At 52.0% G+C, this 17904-nt stretch overlaps 1 protein-coding gene across 1 annotated transcript in view; it reads left to right on the forward strand.

The window, feature by feature from the left end:
- The window catches only part of CFDP1 (craniofacial development protein 1), a 71970-nt gene extending 54464 nt beyond the window's left edge, over nucleotides 1–17506 (forward strand). Inside the window, exons 6-7 of the mRNA XM_067302680.1 lie at nucleotides 10407–10565; nucleotides 16615–17506. Of these exons, the coding sequence (XP_067158781.1) occupies nucleotides 10407–10565; nucleotides 16615–16705 (250 nt within the window). The 3' untranslated portion in view covers nucleotides 16706–17506. The remainder of the gene's footprint in view (nucleotides 1–10406; nucleotides 10566–16614) is intronic.
- The last annotated feature ends 398 nt before the right edge of the window (nucleotides 17507–17904 follow it).

Here is a 17904-nt window from a genome sequence, read left to right on the forward strand (position 1 = left end):
ACAAGATGGTACTGCGTCTGTGCTGTGCTGCTTCACAGCAAAGCAGCACTTAGGTCTGTGTGTGTCCAGCCCTGTACTTTGGAAAGGGCCTGTCCAGCACGATTCTTGAATTGGAGATGTGTGCAAAGTATTTGTACATCTTGGGGAGTGAATGAGAAAAGAAGCTAATACCTGGGATCTCTGCTGACCATCCACTGCATGATGCTCAGCAAAACCCCTTGCTACATGCCACTTCAGTTTTGGTGTTTGCAAACTGATAATCATGGCACCTATTCCCTTTTGAAGGTGAGGTGCAGTCTACCATAGCAAAGCAGCGTTGTGCAACTTGTAAAATTCCACACAGATTCACTGCACTGGATTAATAATAAATCTAGCAATAAAATAGTAGTTGGAATACTAAAGCTTTGCCCTTTGATGGGCCATTACTCATTACCGCTGGGAGGTGGGAATGACATGTTTTTTTCCCCGTGACAAATCTCTATTCCCCACTGACTATATTTAGACACAAATATATCCAGCCTTGACTATGCCCGTGGCAAGCTCTGCCACTGCCTGCAGCAATCCTCACTGAGGCAATGTCAAGCTTGTATTTAGTCTGTCACATCTGTCCTTGCCTCTCCACGCTGGTGGAACCCACGTCATCTCGGCCAGGCTTTGATTGCTGGGCTGTTGGGGTGTCGTGGTCCATCTGTCGTCTGGCAGTCCCTTCTATCGCTATCTCGAGTTTCTTAAACTCTCTTCCTTGTAGACCCAGACTGCTCAAGGCTCCAGGAAGACAGGCAGGGCGGTGCGTGGGAAGGTGGGATATTACTCCCGGTTCTTGCTCAGCTTCTGCTATGTCCGTATTTGCTTTTGGGTCCCGAGTGGGTTAATTCTCAAGGGAAAGAAGCCTGTGTGGTTTTGATGGTTGTGTGAACATTCCTCTCTCCAACTGCTGTTATCCGCTGGGGGAAGTTAGCATACACATGCATTGTTGTCAGCCTCCTCGTGCATTGGTAGAGGAGTATTCAATGCGGGGCTAAAGATGGCCAGGGCGATTGGAGCTGGAGGATGGGATGTATGTATTGTTGCTGTTATATAACCATCTCCTGCTGGGCTTGAAGGCTGGGCTAGATTAACCCTCTCGTGCTAGGTGCTTTGCAGACATGCAGCTCTTTAAAACAGATTGCTGTAAACAGGAGCGGTGTGAATTCTTTCCCTTGAGCAACTTGTTATTAGATCAGGCCCTCTATTTCTGTAGTGCCACTGCTATGACATTTCATAGGGTTTTAGAAATTTGCTCTCTGCAGGTACTTCTGCACATATGGACCGTTTTGCAGTGAGTGTTTGCATTGGAAAAAATAGCAGGAAAGCCCTCTTCAACTCCACGTGTCTTATATTTGAGTGTGCGTGTGGTTGGTGATTGCGGAGGGGAAGAGGAGATGCTTTTAGAAGTAGAAGGCTGTTACTGGTGGGACGACATCTCGGCATGGTTCAGGAGGCTGATAAGGAACGTAGGCACATGCAAACATGCGAGCTTGCAGGCTTGTCTGGGTGATAGCTTGGGAGAAACAGGCATCTTGTCTAAAGCGGCAGGATGTGTGGCTGCACTTCGCAGAAGTTGTGCCTTTTCTTGCTTCCATATGTGTCTGACAGAAGTTGCTTTTTTTGACAGTAGTTCTGCCACTCTGTGCTGCAATCCTGGATTATCTCCTCAACTCAGCAGTCGGTGTGAAAGACTTCCTACAAGTGGAGAGAAGCTGCAAGCAGCACTGGTTACTTCACTGTGGGGCTGTCCTGAGGCCTGGGAGGGTACAGGGTGGCTGGCCAAAGACTGTCAGAAACCAAAAAGGACTCTGGTCTCAGCTTAGCTCTTCAAACTTTGCTAGTGTGGGTTGCAACAGTAGTGAGGACAACATAACTTGGGGTTAGCTTGGGTTGATAGGCTCATGCTGTCAGCTAGAGTTGAAACCTGCATGTCCGTGTCGTTGCTCTAAGCATTTGAGGCTGGCTCTGCTGCAGTAAGAGCAGCCACCTTCAGCAGGGGTGATCTTGCTCCGAGCATTTTCCCTGGGAGCTGCTGTCAGCAAAGCCCTCTATGGACTTGCAGTAGAAATAAGTTTGTCTCAGTCTGTTGGCAGACTCGCGCACAGAGTAATTGCATTTTGCCAGCTTAGTTGTCTGCTGCTTCGTTAGGATTTAACAATCTCTGCCGCCTGCTCTGTGGTGTCATGTAGCACTGCAAAATGCTTTTTGCCCCAATCACGGCTGCTTTTCCATGCTGGTTTGTTGCATGTCACCCTGAGAAAGCAAAGAGCGTTGTGGTCTTTGCTACGGAGAAGCTGTTTTATACCGCAGCTCAAAAATCACTGCTTTTGGAGCATTTCAGGAAGGTTCTTTGGCTCTATTTGTGGATGCTCTAGGGATATACATGCTGAGTATCTGCTCCCACCTGAGCAAGCAGAGAGTATGGAGGGGCGCTAGTGTCTGAATTGGCAGTGTGCTCCTCAAACTACACCGCCTGGCCAGACGGGGGGAGTTGGGCCAGCCTCTCCTCCCTGCCAGGCCTGGCCTGCCTGTGCTCAGCCCTGGGTGCTGCCATCCAAACAGGATCATTGCTGCTCTCAGCTGTCCAGCAGCATCCACCCTGCCTTTTATCTTCATTTCCTCCTCGCTTGCTTTTCTTCCACCTGGGATTTATGTGTGTGTGTGTGTGTGTTGGCTTTGGGCAGGCTTTCTGTTTTCAGACGCCTGTTGTGACAGGCAGGCCTGAGAAAAAGCTGATCTGTTCTCCACATCCATCCAAGTGCCCACTCGGGAAACCATGCCCAGGGAAGAAAAGCGTGGTTGGGTTTTGTCTGGGAGGTTTGTCCATCCTCATGGGGATGCACGGACAGCAAGCTGTGAGCCAGAACGGGAACTCGGAAATGCTCTACCTGACTGCCTCAGCCAGCCGGGCAGGGCAAGAAGGGGGGAGCGCTGGGTATTTTGGGGGTCTGAAGACCTGTTTTATCATTCTGAGGAATATTCCTGCAAGCTGGCATTCAGGGCACTGTCATCATTTGACTGCAGCCTGCTTCATTGACAGGCCCAGCTGGACCATCGTGAACTTAAAGAGCAAATGGGACTGTGCTTCCCTTTCTGACATGTGTTTGTCATCTCCTCCGACGGTGTTCCTGCTCCTGTGTCCAGGGGGGCAGTTTGGAGTGGCTAGGAGAGAAAAGCAGAACCGGCATATAGGCCACGAGCCAGACTTCTGCATACGTTCTCCTTGGGTACAATTCCAGAATTGCTGGGGAATGTGTCTTTGTCACATGCATACACGTTTTTATTTGAAAGGAGGACAGTGGGGCGGGTGATCTGTGGTGCACTGGGTAGGAATCTTCCACTTATTAAAATGAAAGTATTTACTGGCTGCATCTATCGCCCAGCTGTGGTTAGGTTGTATGAGAACCATTTCCTGCCGTTAAGGAAACTATTCAGCTTTACAGCAGTTCATGAATAGGAATAGATATTACTATTTATGAAACTGTACATGCTCTTCTCTTTGGGCATAGTTTCTCACCCTTGCATTTCCCTGCCATCCAGGCATTTAGGAAAGATCTCCCTGTTTGCATGGTGCTCTCTGTTGCACACCAGACTTGCACCAGTGCTGTGCCTGAGAGTGAGCTCTCAGCTAGGTGTTGACAACCTGTAGCACTTGCAAAGAGCAACTGTGCCATGCCCTTGATGAGGGCCCTGTGGTGTGGAGGCCAGGAACCCAGCTGCCACATCTGTGCTGCAAGCAAATACACACCAGGCTTTGGTGGGCAAAGGGCAGGAGAGGGGCTACAGGAGAGCCAAGGCTTGATGATGAACATAGTCCTGCCACCTTTTGGCACTCCATATCTTTTAATTACTGGTATCCTGTTATAATAGTGGGATCTGATGTCCTCTGAAGGGCTGCTCTGCATCAGGGAGCCAGCAGGGAAACGGTTCATATGGCAGCTTGCATTTGAGTTGTTTTTCTCTGCTTGAAGGCTTGCAAAGCTTTTGAGCAGTACTGTTCACCACACCCTGGTGGGAGTTCAGCTCTGTGCAGACGGAGGGAAAGCTGCCAGGACCCAAGATCGGATGCCTCCTGCTTGTCCTCTTGTGCCAGACGGCGTAAGCGCTCTTGCCCGTTGCCCTCTAACACACAACAAACTATTCATCCATCCTCGGGTGGATTCCTGGCTCTGGACCTCCTTTGAGGTTCAGAACCTCCTTGCTTCAGTGGCATCCTATCTTGTGTTCCATGTTCGCTTCTTATGAACTAAGCCCTTTTTAAAAGTATTGATACAAGACAAAAGTAAGACCTTCTTGCTAGAGAAGTTATTATCCACAGTAAGGTGACGATGCAAGGAGGATGGAGAAGCAGTGCAGGATCTGTGATCTGCCTGCTTCCAAGGAGCCAACAGAAGCAGAGCAGTGGAGAATAGACAGCTTGTGATCCTGAAGGTGGAGGGTAGCACAGAGCTGCTGGAGGTTAAGCTGCTTTTTGGAGCTGAGAAGGCTGCTGGCTCCACGATCAACATCTGAGTAGGCTTCATTTGGGCACCCTTTGTTCAGTGGGGTTGGTGTCAAAGTACTTTCACAGCTCATCCTGCAATCTGACCCTCCTAGTCCCTGCCTCCTCCTGGCCGTTGACTTGATCTCGTTTGGCCAACTGGTACTTGTTCAGCTGCTGAATTGCCTGTGTAGGTATTTCAGAAAGACAGGAGGTACTTTTCCCCAGTGTTACTCTTCGACAGCTGTGGCATGATGTTGTGGAGGAGAGAGGCTGATTTGTGAAGGCATCTGAGGTCTGCTGCATCAAAGGAAACGTGATGGCAAATAGGAGGAGCACAGAAGGACCAGTGCGAAGCTGTACATTTGGGTAGCAGCAATCATCTACACAAATCAGGGAAGGAAATAACTGGCTTGGCAGCCGTTGAGCAGATCTGAGTGAATCACAGGCTCAACATGAGTCAACAATGTCACACGGTTGTGAAAAAGGCACACGTCATAGGGGACTGTGTAAGGAGTTGCATGCTCCACAAGGCATGTGAAGTATTCCTTCTGCTCTCCGTGCTGGTAAAGCTGCAGCTGGAGCCCTTTCCCGTTTTGGACACTGCATTTCAAGGAAGAGGTGGACCAATAGGAGAGAGTCCAGGGAGAGCAGTGAGAACGGTCAGAGGGCTGGAAACCATGAGGAATGAGAAAAGCTTGAAAGAACTGGGATTGTTTAGTCTAGGAAAGCAAAGGCTGAGGGGGGATATGAAAAGTTTTCAATGACATAAAAGGCCGCTGCAAAAAGTAAGGGAATGATCTGTTCTCAGTAGCTACTAGGGAGAAGATAAGCCATATGCATAAACTAAGCAAGGAAATTCAAGTTAGACACTGGGGAAAACTTATGCAAGTGAAAAGCTAATGAAGTACTGAAATCTCTAGTGTGTGTGGGACTGATGTCAGGAGGCCTTTCAGAAGAGAGGAACTGATCTTGCCTCAGTTGGAGGGATGGACTCACAGACCCTTTTAGCCCTGTTTTCCTATGGTTTTAAGAGTATTTTGTAAAACTAGTGATTATGAAGCGTTTATGAGGCAGACTCGTGTTTCCAGAACGCTGCTGACCTTCCTGTTGCAAGATAGCAGGGATTATTTGTGACAACTTCACTTTATCATTTGCATTGCAACAGTTCTCAAAGATCCTGGTCGGGCTCCAGGCTTGCATTGAGGTGGGAAGAAATCTAACTGTTAAGGGGAGGAATACAGAGTGTTTTTGTCGGTGTCTGGATAGCAATGGAGGCTTTTGCTTGCTCTTTGTCCTTGTGTCCAACTGTGGTGGGTGCTGCACAGGCCATGTCCTAAAGACATTGAATAGATGCAGGGGACTCCCTTCACCAAGACAGAGCTCGCCAGTGTATTTGTTTGCTGGTCCAGGGGCTGATTGGGGCTGCGCTTTTTAATTGCGGAAAGTTAGAGCATGTCTTTGTGTCCTAAATAGACAATTGTCCTGATTCTCATCCCCAGGATCCATTATGCCTTAGCGAATTACTTTCTCTCTTTTAAATGCCTTAGTGATTAAAGATGCCACAGCAGATACCCTTAATGAGTACAAAAAGGGTAATAATTCCTCTTGTTGGCACTGAATGCAATTAATCAGGCCCCTTTACTTGCTTTTGAAACAGATGAGGCATTTAAGGCCAAGCAAGTTTTTAATTGGACTTTAATGTCTCTCATTTACTTCATTCTGGCACAAGCATAGGAATTCCCACCCCCAGGTTTGCTGTTGGATTCTTTCAGGGTGTTGAAAGGCTCAGTGCAAAATGAAGAAACAGCAGCAGATTTGAACATGTCCTTCAGACCATGCCCGGCTCTGTCTCGTTGCCTGGCCCAGGAATAGCCCTGTTGCAAAGAGCACAGAATTGGCCAGCCAGGAGCAGAGCTAAGGATAATCTAGCCCAGGGACTGTCCCCAACATGGGGCTGACACCAGCTACTAGCAGTATTTTTGGAACAGCCATGAACTCAGGGATGCAGCATAGCCTGCCCTTTTCCATTGGGCTCGCCTGCCTTGAAGGGACCGTTGACTTGAAATTCTTCTTACAGCTCTCTAGAAGCTGCTGATGGAGGTGTGTGTTCATAGGCTCACCCCTGTAGCTTCAAGCATCAGGTAAACTGTATCTTATAAGGGATATTCCTGAGATCAATGGCCAAGAGGAGGTATGGAGACCTTGAACAACATTCTCCTCTCCGCTCCTTCTGCCAAACCAGTATTTCTCCTGCAGTCTCCCTTGCCCCCCAGCTGCAACTCCCCTGCCCTGTTCTTCCATTACACCTCACACCAAGATCCTTCCCGTGTGGTAGGAGAGAAGGCTGCACATCATGGTAAGAGAAGGGTGACAAATGGACGTGTGTGTAGACGTTGTTAATGTATGCCAGGAATTCCCATGGGAGACAAAACCCATGGAAAGCAGCCTTCATCCTACCTACAGACTCTGCTCCCTACTGTGAAGTCCACACGGGCTCTGCTTCCGTCTCCAGTCCTGAATCATCTTGGGTTTGCTTCTCTCCACTCCTAGCTATCCTGCACTGTGGTTCGGGCAAGGCAGCTGTCCCTCAGCGTACCCCAGTTTGAGTTTCGTGGAGGGAAGCATGCTGCAGCCCTGCTTGGCTGTTTGTCCCAAGCAGCTCTTCCGCACCGTCAGCTGACAGCCGGGGGCACAGGGGAAAGACATCAGACTTGGCATGTGTAAGCTTGCCTTTGAGCAAGCTTGTCGCTCTGCAGGGCAGGCATACCTTGAACAGCCAGTAGAGAGCCTGAGGCTCTTTCAGGTAAGTTTTCCAGGCACATGCTGTCTGTTTTGCAGAGTCGGGCTTGGCTGTAGTACAGTTAAAAGTGACTGTAGGCTTCCACCTACAGAAGAGCTGGCAGGATACAGGTGAGCTGTGACTTCTCTTGGGCAGGTGAGATGGCTCTCTTATGGCACAAGTTCTTTTCTTCCAAAAAATTTTGGAGACATCCAGGGGCAACTGCCCGTGTTTCTGCATCCCTGTTTCTCCCACTTCAAAGGCAGGCAGAATTGTAGGCAAAAGTGTGTCTGAAAAGTGCATTACTGAATGCCTTGTGTTCATTCAAATGTCTTCTGCCTGCCAGAGTTGGGGAAGAGCAACATAATAAGCTGGATCAGACAGAGCACTTCTCCAGGTCTGTCTCTGGACATCTTTACTCTGTCTCTTGCTAAAAAGCCAAGGCCTCTGGGTGTTTGGCAGATCCCGTGTCATATCCTAGCTGTCTTGTGTGTGGTGGTCTCTCTTGTGCTCAACATTGTGCTAATTATCTGAATGAATTAACTTTATTTAAAGCAGCTGTCTGAGATATCAGAGTGTGGCAAAAGCTTGTCTTCCACCCTTTGGAATATCTTCAAATGAAAACTGTGTGTGTGTTTCTCTTCTCCCCAGCCCCAGTCCCACGCAGCACGGTGAGCGGAGTAGCCTGCGCTGAGAGCAAAGGCAGCAAAGCCTTCTCCCAGTGCGGCGTAATGAACTGCCTTACACAAACACCAGGCTCTGCGTTCCAAGCTGTTGCTCAGCGGGGAATGCCACGAGGGATGCTTGCCCAATATCGTGTTTGTTTTTTTCCTTCTTATTTGTCATATCTCCTCTCCTCCCCACTCCCTCACAATTTGAACACGCATCCAATACTAGATTTGGCAGTTGTGTGAGGCTCACATAGGCATGGATAGCTTGATGTGGGAGCAGAGCCTCTATTTTTATCGTGTGATGAGGAGGTTTTTGCGCAGGCTGCTGGGCCAGGTGCCCCCTTGCACCGCTTTCCTTTCCCCTGCTACCTGCAGGTAAGGGCCCTCAGAGCTGTCGTGTCCTGCAAAGTGAGGGAGAATTTGGGGGCTGACCAAGGGTCTAGATTTTATTACATGGTCATGGCTGAGGGCTGTAGACTTCTTGATGTGATGTTTGAGGATAAAGGTGACTGATAAAGCACCCAGCTTGCTCTACGTCCCTGCAGTGTAGCACGTTCCCCTGCAGTGGGCACAGGGAGATTGGCAGGGCTGGAAAGAAACATGACCAGGTCCTTGGACACTTTTGCTCTTCTGGCCTGGCAGTATGAGGAGGGGCAGACAGCTTTATCCAGCAGCTACGGAGCCTGCCAAGGTACCCTTAATCCAGGGCCTTGCACCTCAAATATACCAGCCAGTGGCAGGGAGCTGCAACCCCAAGTGACCATGGCCAGCCATTCTTACTCTGAGAGTCTTCTGGCTGAAGCTTATAAAGATGTCATCTTCTTTGATTTAATTCCATATAAACTGTGGAATTATTTTTCTTTAGAGGCTTGCAAATTATGGAAGCATAAACTACGTTAATGATCCGATAAGGACAGCTTTGGATGCTTTCCCAAGAACAGCTATCCATGGGCAGAATGTGCTTGCTTTCTGCCTGGAGAGGACTAAGCGAGAGCAGCCTGCTGCATTCACCTGGCTGCCTTCCTTGCCACCCCCCCCCCCCAATCCCAAATTCCTCTATCTCCCTGGAACGAGAATCATTTCCTCTCGGGGTTTTTGCAGAGGCAAGGGCTTCGCAGACCTGAAGTTATCTCTGGAATGTGTGTAAACAAGGAGTTCAATGGGATGTTGTTTGCCCCCTTCTCTCAGGGTGAATTAAGAACGGGTTAATACAAGTTTGTTTTACTGGTTCCTAGTGCTGAGAATTGTCTTCCTCAGACAGTGACCCAGCTGACCCGAGTCCTTCGTGCCATGTGTGTGCGTTTCCCAGCACAAAGCGGAGATTCAGGGGCCCTGCTGCGTGGGTGGAATTTCGGTCCTCGTCAGCGCTGAACAGATGGGAGTGCTGCTGTTTTGCGTCTCACCCCGGGCCTGGCAACAGGCAGCACCCTGCCAGCTGAGTTTGGCCTGGTGATGGGTGGCTAACTGCAAACTGTTCATCTGAGAACAAGGAGATGGGAGCCGAAGGTGGTCTTCCTGCTAAATGGGGACCTGGCAAAAGATGCAGGATCCCTGTGCACGTGCTTTGGGAATCAACATGTCGCACGATGGTGTAGCTAACAGGATTTATGCTCTCCTTGGATAGAAACAGAGAACTGCGTTCAGAAGAAGGATGTCTTGTTCATAGCAGGGGATTACACGCAGTTCTGGTGTCCCTGGTTTCAAAGGCTGTTGAAGCATAGGGGGATAAAATCTTAGAAATGATACATGGGCTAGGACAAAATGCATTTCAATGAGAGGCATAAAGAGCTCCATCTGTTTGTCAAAAAGAAGATTCAGATGTAACTTCATTATGGTGTGTGAGTACGTTACTAATGAGAACAGCCTGGGCACCAGAGTGCTTTTAGATTTAGAATAAGAAGTGGCAGCCAGAAACTAAAGTTAGACAAAAATCAAGTTGAAAATAGGCTTGTTTGTAACAATGAAATGGTTAAATCCTAGATGTGTTTTCAGTGCCAGTGACGCACTGAGGCTGGATTCCTTCCAGAAAACGGTGCTTTAAACCGAAGACAAAGAGTTGGGCTTAGCACTGAGGTGTTCAGTGGAATGGCTTGGCCTGGGATACACAAGGGGTCAAACTAGATGATTTAATGATCTCTTTTGGCCTGAAAGCTTTCTGTTCTCTTTAGAAGATAAATGAAAAAGCCCTTTTACAAAAAGATAGCGCTTGAGATGTGCATCTAATGAACTCTCCTGCATACAGGGGTACAACAGAATAGGATCTGCAGGAAATGAGACTTTGCTGTCTGGAGACTCTCTGAAATTGGTGGTCATCTGTTTAGTGGAGATGGCTCACCATCATGAAGGCTACCACTTTTACATGTGACATTTCTCAGCTCTGTTTTTAATTGCTAACTGATGTCTTCTCCCTGTATTGAAGTAGCTTTTGCTTCCTTGTCTTCATCAGGGTAAAGAGGCCAAGTGGTATGAGCAGCCTTCTTGGAAAGATTACCTCCAAAAAGCAGAAGATGAGCACGCTGGAGAAATCCAAACTGGACTGGGAGAACTTCAAGGAGGAGGAGGGCATTGGGGAGGAGCTGGCAATCCATAACCGAGGGAAAGACGGGTAAGAGACTTTATCTAATAATAGTCCAGCATTTCCCACTGCTTCCTAGCATGCTCGGATTTGTTAAGAATTTACGGATATATCAAGCCGATAGCTGTTCTTGGTATCTTGGAAAGACTGGTGAGGTCCACAGTAGCTGGAGGCAAGCACCTATCACTTTCCTAACAACCTTCTTAAGTTCAGTTCCTCACGTCCAACTAAGGTGGAGTCTGGCTGTGCTTTATTTGCACTCCTGCTAGTGGCACAGATGCAGTGCGAACCAGTTAATGCAGCACTTTCATGAGGAAACACAATTGCCTTTGCCCTATTTTCTTTTACCAAAAAAAAAAATTGTCTCAAATTAGAAGGTACGTTTTTTATTTCATTCTTCAAATGGCATTTTCCGGCTGCATCCAAACTCCCTCCTCCTGTGTAAAGATGTATACAAGGCCAGAACAGCTGGCAAGGTGCATTGCAGATTTTGACAGCACTGGGTGTTGATTGTGTGCATCAAGCAATGTTCACTCCAGTGAAGTTAATAGAAATATCATAAAAGTAAATGGTGATGCTGTAAATAAACCAGAAAGTTAATAACATGCACTGCAGGGAAGGTTAATAAGATCAGAAGCAGCATTTACACTACAAGTGCTTTTCTAGACTCTGGGAAAATATAACCAACTTAGTGGACAGCTCATAAAATGTATTTTTATTGTAAGCTGTTCTTTTACTCCGTCTGCAGGAAAATTCGGAGCTTCTGGATTAGAGATTTGATTTTATATTTCACATAGATGTTTTATAACCACTCCCTTTTCAATTTGCTCTTGCACCCTTCCATAACACGCCTCCTTCATTAAATCTATCCTGATCCATTTTTGGACACTTGCCATTTAACAAATAGAGCAAAAAAGTAGTGGTGCTAAAGGGTCGGAGGCATTCCTTTGAGATCCCTGAAGTCAAAGAAGTGAAGCGATTTACAGCACATACAGATGTGGCAGAGCGCACATGTGCCAGATCATCGCTGATGCTGTTGGTGTCTGCGGCACAGCGAACGTCATGGTCACGGCCCCTTAGATGAGGCTCTCCATTGAAATGGTCCGTGCCAGGAGTGTGTAGGCAGAGCCAGCTCACGTGCCAGACTGTCTCAAATAGAGGTGGAGAAGAGGAGGGTGGGCTTCTTCCACAGAGCCCCAACAGGAGCTGAAGCCTGCTGGGGGAGAATTCCCCTCCAGGGAAGGGTCCTGTTTCTGTCTGTGGCACCTGGCTGGTTTGTCCCGATGGGATGTGGAGTGAGAATTTGCTGTGTGTAGACATCTGAGCAGCTGTGAAGTGTGGTAATGGCTCTGGGCCTCCACTGATCCGGACTGGGCTGATACTAGTAGCATTTCAATCAAAAGCCGGCCGTCTCCTACCCATCTTGCTGGGATACACTGTTCTCCCAAGGTGACGCCTCCACAGTTAGTGGAATCAGCCTGAATCAGGGACCTTTAGTCATCGCTGAACCGTACAAGCTCCCAACAAGCTGGGGTGGCCTAAGTGAATATTCTGTGGCATCTCTACTTTTTCAAACTTTTTCAAAGGTGCCCAGCATTTTTGAAAAGTGCTATTTTCTTTCCCGCCCCTTACAACCAGAACAGCTCTTTCTCAATGTCTGGCAAACCTTTCCAGAGATGCAAACATAATGGTCCTTGAAGGCTGAAGAAGTGATCAGCCTATAGAAAAGATGATCAAAGCAGAGCAGCAGTTTTAAGAGTGTCCATAAGCTTGAACAGCTTTGGCTTTCACTGCCCATCAAATCCCACACTAGAGAATCCACTGGGCTATGGACAAGTGGATTTGTCCTTAAACAGCCAAGAACCATTAGTGCAATGATAACTTTAGATACTTAAAAATCTGTTTGTCCTAGTCAGACATGAAACATGAGGTGATCCTCTGAGTATCTGCTCACTGAATTAAATCCACCTCCAAGGGAAAGAAAGGGAAAAAGGGAGGGGAGGAGAACCAGTGGATGTGTAACACGCTGCACGTTTATGGAGCAGCTTGGGGGCAGAGCGCACAGACACGGCTGCCGCTGGCTGCAGGTCGTTTTGCGTGAGCCTGCTGTCCCTTTCAGAGCCTCCTCTTCTCCTTCAATGTGGGCTGGGAAGCCTCTGCTCACCCTTTAGTGGGCAATCATTTACGTGTCTCTCTATTAAAAATGATAGCGAGCGGTTGTTAACCCTTCAGCCGAGGCCAGGAGGGAGTGGGGCGCTGCCTGTCTCCCTGGTGCTGATGAACTTCAGTCCCCATCTGCAGTACAAGCCTCTGCTCGCTGTTTGTCACGTGCTAAGTCCCCGCGAGTCCTGCTTTGTAATTGAAAATGCCTGCCTGGGGAGGAAAGCCACAGCTCGCTCCTGGAAAACCAGGGCCAGATTGTCTGTTGAATGTCACCCGTAGCCGAGATGCTACAGAAATGGTCCCGGTGCGTTTGGAGGGAAGCAGGAGGCACCTTTTCTTTTGCTGGGGAGGGAAGGCAAGGTTATTTTATCTTTTGGCGATAACCTTGCAGAAGTCGCTGCTCGCAGCCCGGAGCTCTTGTGCAAGCGGTGCCGTGGACCTGCCGTGCCGCAGCAGTGACGAGCGCTCCGTCGGCGCGCCTTTGGCTGGCCCAGCAACATCTTCTGCTACTGCTGCTCGTGAGCTGGTCGCAGCCTGGCCCCCAGGATTCCCAAGGCGAGGGGGTACGCATGCTACCCCATGGCTACGTCAACCCTGCCCCTGGCCCTGACTTTCCGCCCCTTGCATCACCCTTTCCAGAGCGTGGTTTTGTTTTCCTGAGCAGCAGAATCCGGGCTTGTGCAGCCTGACTGTGTCAGATCCCGGGGGCCCGTCCTGGTTTTGAAAGGAGAAGCTGAAGTACAGAGAGGAGACAGCTATCCCATTTGCTGCGGATCTGTCGTTCCGATGCATTTTAGAAATGGAAATGCGTGGCAGCCTCTAAACTGGGCCGCCTTTGTAGGGCAGGCCCCGTGGGGAAGCAGCCCCGCTCGGGGTCCGGGGCAGGACCGGCGCAGTCGTGCACGGCGTGACTGGCGGTGACTGGCAGGGGACGTAAAGCACCACCACAATCCTCCCCAAAGCGGTTCGCAGCTGCCCTGATTAGCAGCGACAGCCTCCTCTCGCAGCAAATTTACCTTCGTTTGACGTGGATCACAACTGTCCTGTTTCCATGCCTGCTGATTATTTACAGCATGTATTGATTGGGGTAATGAGGGTTATTTAGAAAAACAGATCCTAATGCGCAGTCAGCACTAGGGCCTCGTTCGTGCACTTTGTACTGCCGTTTGGCAGCATCTTGCTGCTGGCTGCTCAGCGCCAGGCTGGGAATCGATAACGAAGCTGTGGCTTATACGTGGGATTATGGGCATAGTGGGGTAGGGAGGCTCGTGTCTGCCCTGGAAACCTGGCGCTTCCCTGCTGGTGTCCAGCAGCAGCTCCGGCAGCGGTGTGCCTGCAGGATAAGCCAAACAAGCTGCTTGTTCCCGTGCCGCCTGCCCTGTAAATCCAGGTGTGTGCGCAGATACAGTGGATTGCGATGTCCCCAGCTGGTCTGCTGACGTGTTCAGCTTTGGCCCCTGCGGCAGTTTTCTCTGTCCGGCCAAGGACAACTCCATGGACTAACGGCACAGTTCCTGGTTGATGTAAAGCCGCTGGCTACAGCTCGGAGCTGTGAAACAGCATTCCTGGTTTGCGATCCGTATCAGTTTCCCCCCCCAGATGAGAGTCCCTGCCCGCGTGAGAGAGACGAGGCAGCCACAGAAGAGGAGGAGGAGGAGGAGGAGGAGGAGGAAGGCATTGACTCCTTGGTGGAGTGGGGAGAAGCGGGTCACCGAGGGGCTGACAGAGCGGGTTGGCCTGCTTTCAAATTTGGCAGCTCTTGCCACCCAAGCCCGAGCTACGGGGTGTCGTCCCCACTATCCTGGGCCCGGAGGGGGCTGCCCCGGGCCAGCGGAGCGCCCGGCTGGCGCGTGGGCAGCAGCCGGGGCTGGGGCTGCCTGAGCAATGGGCGCCTTTCCCCCGGGGCGCCCCTATTAACAGCAATAACCCTTGGCCGCTGTTTTGCCCTGTTTCCCCGACTGCTCGGACGCAGCAGAAGGGTGCGCGGGTCTGCGGGGCCGTTCTCCGTCCCTGCGGAGCGCCGGGAGGCAGGTCGTCCTCAGCTCCTCCGACCGACCTTGGTGTCTAGCGGAGGAGGGGGAGGAAAACCACCCAGCCAGACAATATGACACATTGTAATATATAAGTTTCACTATTCCCCCCCATTTCCTTCCCGTGGCCTCTGCTGGCCCTGCCTCAGGAGTGGGTTACCTCCGCGCTCCTGCGGAAAAACGGAAGCGACACTCCCCTGCCCGCCTTTCCGGAGCCGGCGGGGGGAGAGGGGGCTCAAGGCATGGGCCACGAGGGGCCGGCGGTCAGCAACAACCTTGGCCGAGCCCCGCCGTCGTCTCCGGGACCCCGTGCTCGGCGGCGCGGAGGCTGCGCGCGAGCCGGCAGGGCTGAGCTGACCCAGTTCTGTCAGCCCGCGGCAGGCTCGGGCCGCGATGCAGAGAGGACGGTGGCGGGGAGGCGTGGGACAGAACGGGGAAGAATCCGTCGTTGAAACAAATCTGAGTTAATTCGTTTCAAATGCCGCCTGGCCGGCCAGCGACGAGGTGGGCGGCAGGGCTGGCCCACAGGAGCGGGAGTCTGGTGCCGGCCAGCCCTCGCAGCAAGGGCGACGGCACCCTGGCTGTTGGAGCGCGTTCGGTCCGTTTGGATAACTGCAACGGAAAGCAGAGGCCTCGTTAGCAAAGAAAGAGCAGCAGCTCCATCCTAGAGAGACCGTTCCTGGGGATGGGAAGGGGCTTTCATGTGCGCTTCGGTCCTCAGGCACCTTCATGCAAGGTGCCCATACCCAGGAGCTCCAAAACCCCGCAGAGACTGCAGGATTCACCTTCCCTCCCGCCTGCTTCTGAGCAGCTTGCAGCCTCCGATGTTGCTTTCAGAGCGTGGGTCTCTCTGCTTAGCAGGCACCGGCCGCTACGCGTGAAAAGCGGTTACCGGCAGAGAGAAGCCGAACGCAGGGGCTCGTGCATCGTGCGTCGTTCCCGGGCCGAGTGTAATGACCTTGTCATGACAGCTGAACGTTTGCCACTGTGGAACAAATGCAAAACAATTGTGATGATTCAATTACAGCTCCTGTTTTGAATTGCAATTTCGCTCCCTCTGTAGGTTAATTAGTAGCACAGCCCCAGGCTATCTGTGGCAAGGGTTTGCAGCGAAGTACATTAAAATTCAGCTGCATGTCCTTAATGAATGGCAAGATGCTTTCTGCGGGCGCACGCGCGCTTGCTTGCTTCCTTGCTTCCTTGCAGCAGTCTTAGGTGCCTCGCTGGGAGGGGGAAGTAAATACTGAGCAGTGGTTAGGGAGCGAGGCTGGGGCAAGGAACCCCCCGGCCTAAATCCCTCTCGTGCTGCAGACTTGCCGGGTGCTGGTTTGCACCCCTGGTGCTCCCCGTCCGTGTCATGGGCCGTGCTGCTGCGGTTGGGCCGGAGAGGTGCCCGGCAGGCTGGGCTGGGAAGCAGGGAGCGCAGCATCCGAGCCCTCTCCCGCAGAGGGTTTCCAAGGAGCCCTGCCCTGAGCCCTTCCGAGCTGTTGGTAAGGGTCGTTTCTCAGGCGCAAGAAGCGTTTGGGTGAGAAGCACCCAGCGCGCAGCTCCGGCCAGCCCGTGGGTGACGGGGGTGACCGACAGCCGCAGCTCTGCTGTGTCCGGGAGCGTGGCTGCTGCTCCGGGACTTCACGCCAGGCTGCAGGGCGCAGGGCCCTCGCGCCAGGGAGGCTCCTCTCTGAGCCCAGCACGAGGCGCCCAGCAGTTTTCGCGTCTGCAGGCGATGCTAAGCACGGTGATGGGCGCTTGCGGAGGGAGGGAGGGAGGTGGATGACATCTTCTCTTCCTGCTCTTCCCTGCAGGCCTCGCCGCGTCCGGGCTGGGGGCAGCGCTGGCCGCTGCGGGCGCCGCTCACAGCGTCTCCGCCTCTCTCTGCTTCCCTGCAGGTACATCGAGAGGAAAGCGTTCCTGGAGCGGGTGGACCACAGGCAGTTTGAGATCGAGCGCGACATCAGGCTGAGCAGGATGAAGCCCTGAGGGGCCTGGGCGGCCGCGGGCGATCCTGCTCACTTCTGTGCCTGAGCACCGGCCGGGGGCTGCCGGCCGCCCGCCGACCGCAAGGCGCAGAAGCCGTTCTCTACCCAAGACTCAGCCTGTATCTTAACAGGTTTTTCCTTTTACTGTAATAGTTTGGGGAGGGTATTTGTCGGTGGGCAGGGGGCACTTTGAGGGTTAAATCGCCCAGCAGATGACGGAGGCGACTGGCACGGTTCTGGCAGGCTGCTCTCCGAGCGCCGGGTCCCAAGGAGCGACTGCGGCCCTGATGCCTTGCCAGCTCCGCGTGCTTCTGGCAGAGGGAGGAGCCGGGCGGGCTGGGAGCCGGCACGGCCTGGAGCCGGGGGCTCGCGCCGAGGGCCGCGGCCTGGCGCTCGGCGAGGGGAGGGCGGCCACGGCTTCTCTCTCTGGTGGGCGCTGGTGCCCGCGCGCCTGCAGAGCCAGAAAAGCCGGTAGCGGCTCCGCTAGCGCGTTTGATTGCAAGAGCCACTTGGAGCCGCGGGAAGGTTTCGTGGCTGCTGTGCGGGCGCCAGCCCTGCAGCCCGTCTCGCCCCTCTCCGGCGCAGCCAGCCCCGCAGCCTTCCCAGCCCCTGCGTCTGCTCTCGCCCAGACAAAGCCGGACTGTCTGTACGTGTTTACGGGCTCTGAGGATACTGGGGGATTTTTAAGCAAGCCGATGAAGAAATCCTTCCTTGTTCACTCTGTCCAGAAGACGGGAGCAGCTGCGGCGGTCAGGGCGGGCCAGGATCCGAGCGTGCACGTGAATAAAGCGATCCATCCCAATGCTCGTGTGTGCCTGCAGCGTGGCTTATTTGGGAGGCGCAGCGGGAACCTACGTCCTGAACTTGCTGGGCGTCTGGGAGGAGACCGTTGCCTTGAAGCTGCTTCCAGCCAACAGACCAAAGGCACAGGCTTCAGTTTGTAGATGGGAAAAGAAATTAAGGGTCAAGTACGGTAACGTGTGTCCATCCCAGACTGCAATTGTGAAAATCCCTGCTGAGAGATGCCCAGTCCCACAGGTCCCAACCTGGGCCTGCACAGCCGGGTAATGACGTCCGTCTTGATAGCAGCGTGGTGGTTAGAGCAATTGCCCTGAGCAGGAGTAAAGAAACCCATTTAAGTCATGGCAATGCAGGAATATTCTTGCTAAATGCCCTTTCCCTGTGGGATCCTCCGAGCCG

Source organism: Apteryx mantelli, chromosome 10 (genome assembly GCF_036417845.1).
Source record: "Apteryx mantelli isolate bAptMan1 chromosome 10, bAptMan1.hap1, whole genome shotgun sequence".
NCBI classification, from domain to species: Eukaryota; Metazoa; Chordata; class Aves; order Apterygiformes; family Apterygidae; genus Apteryx; species Apteryx mantelli.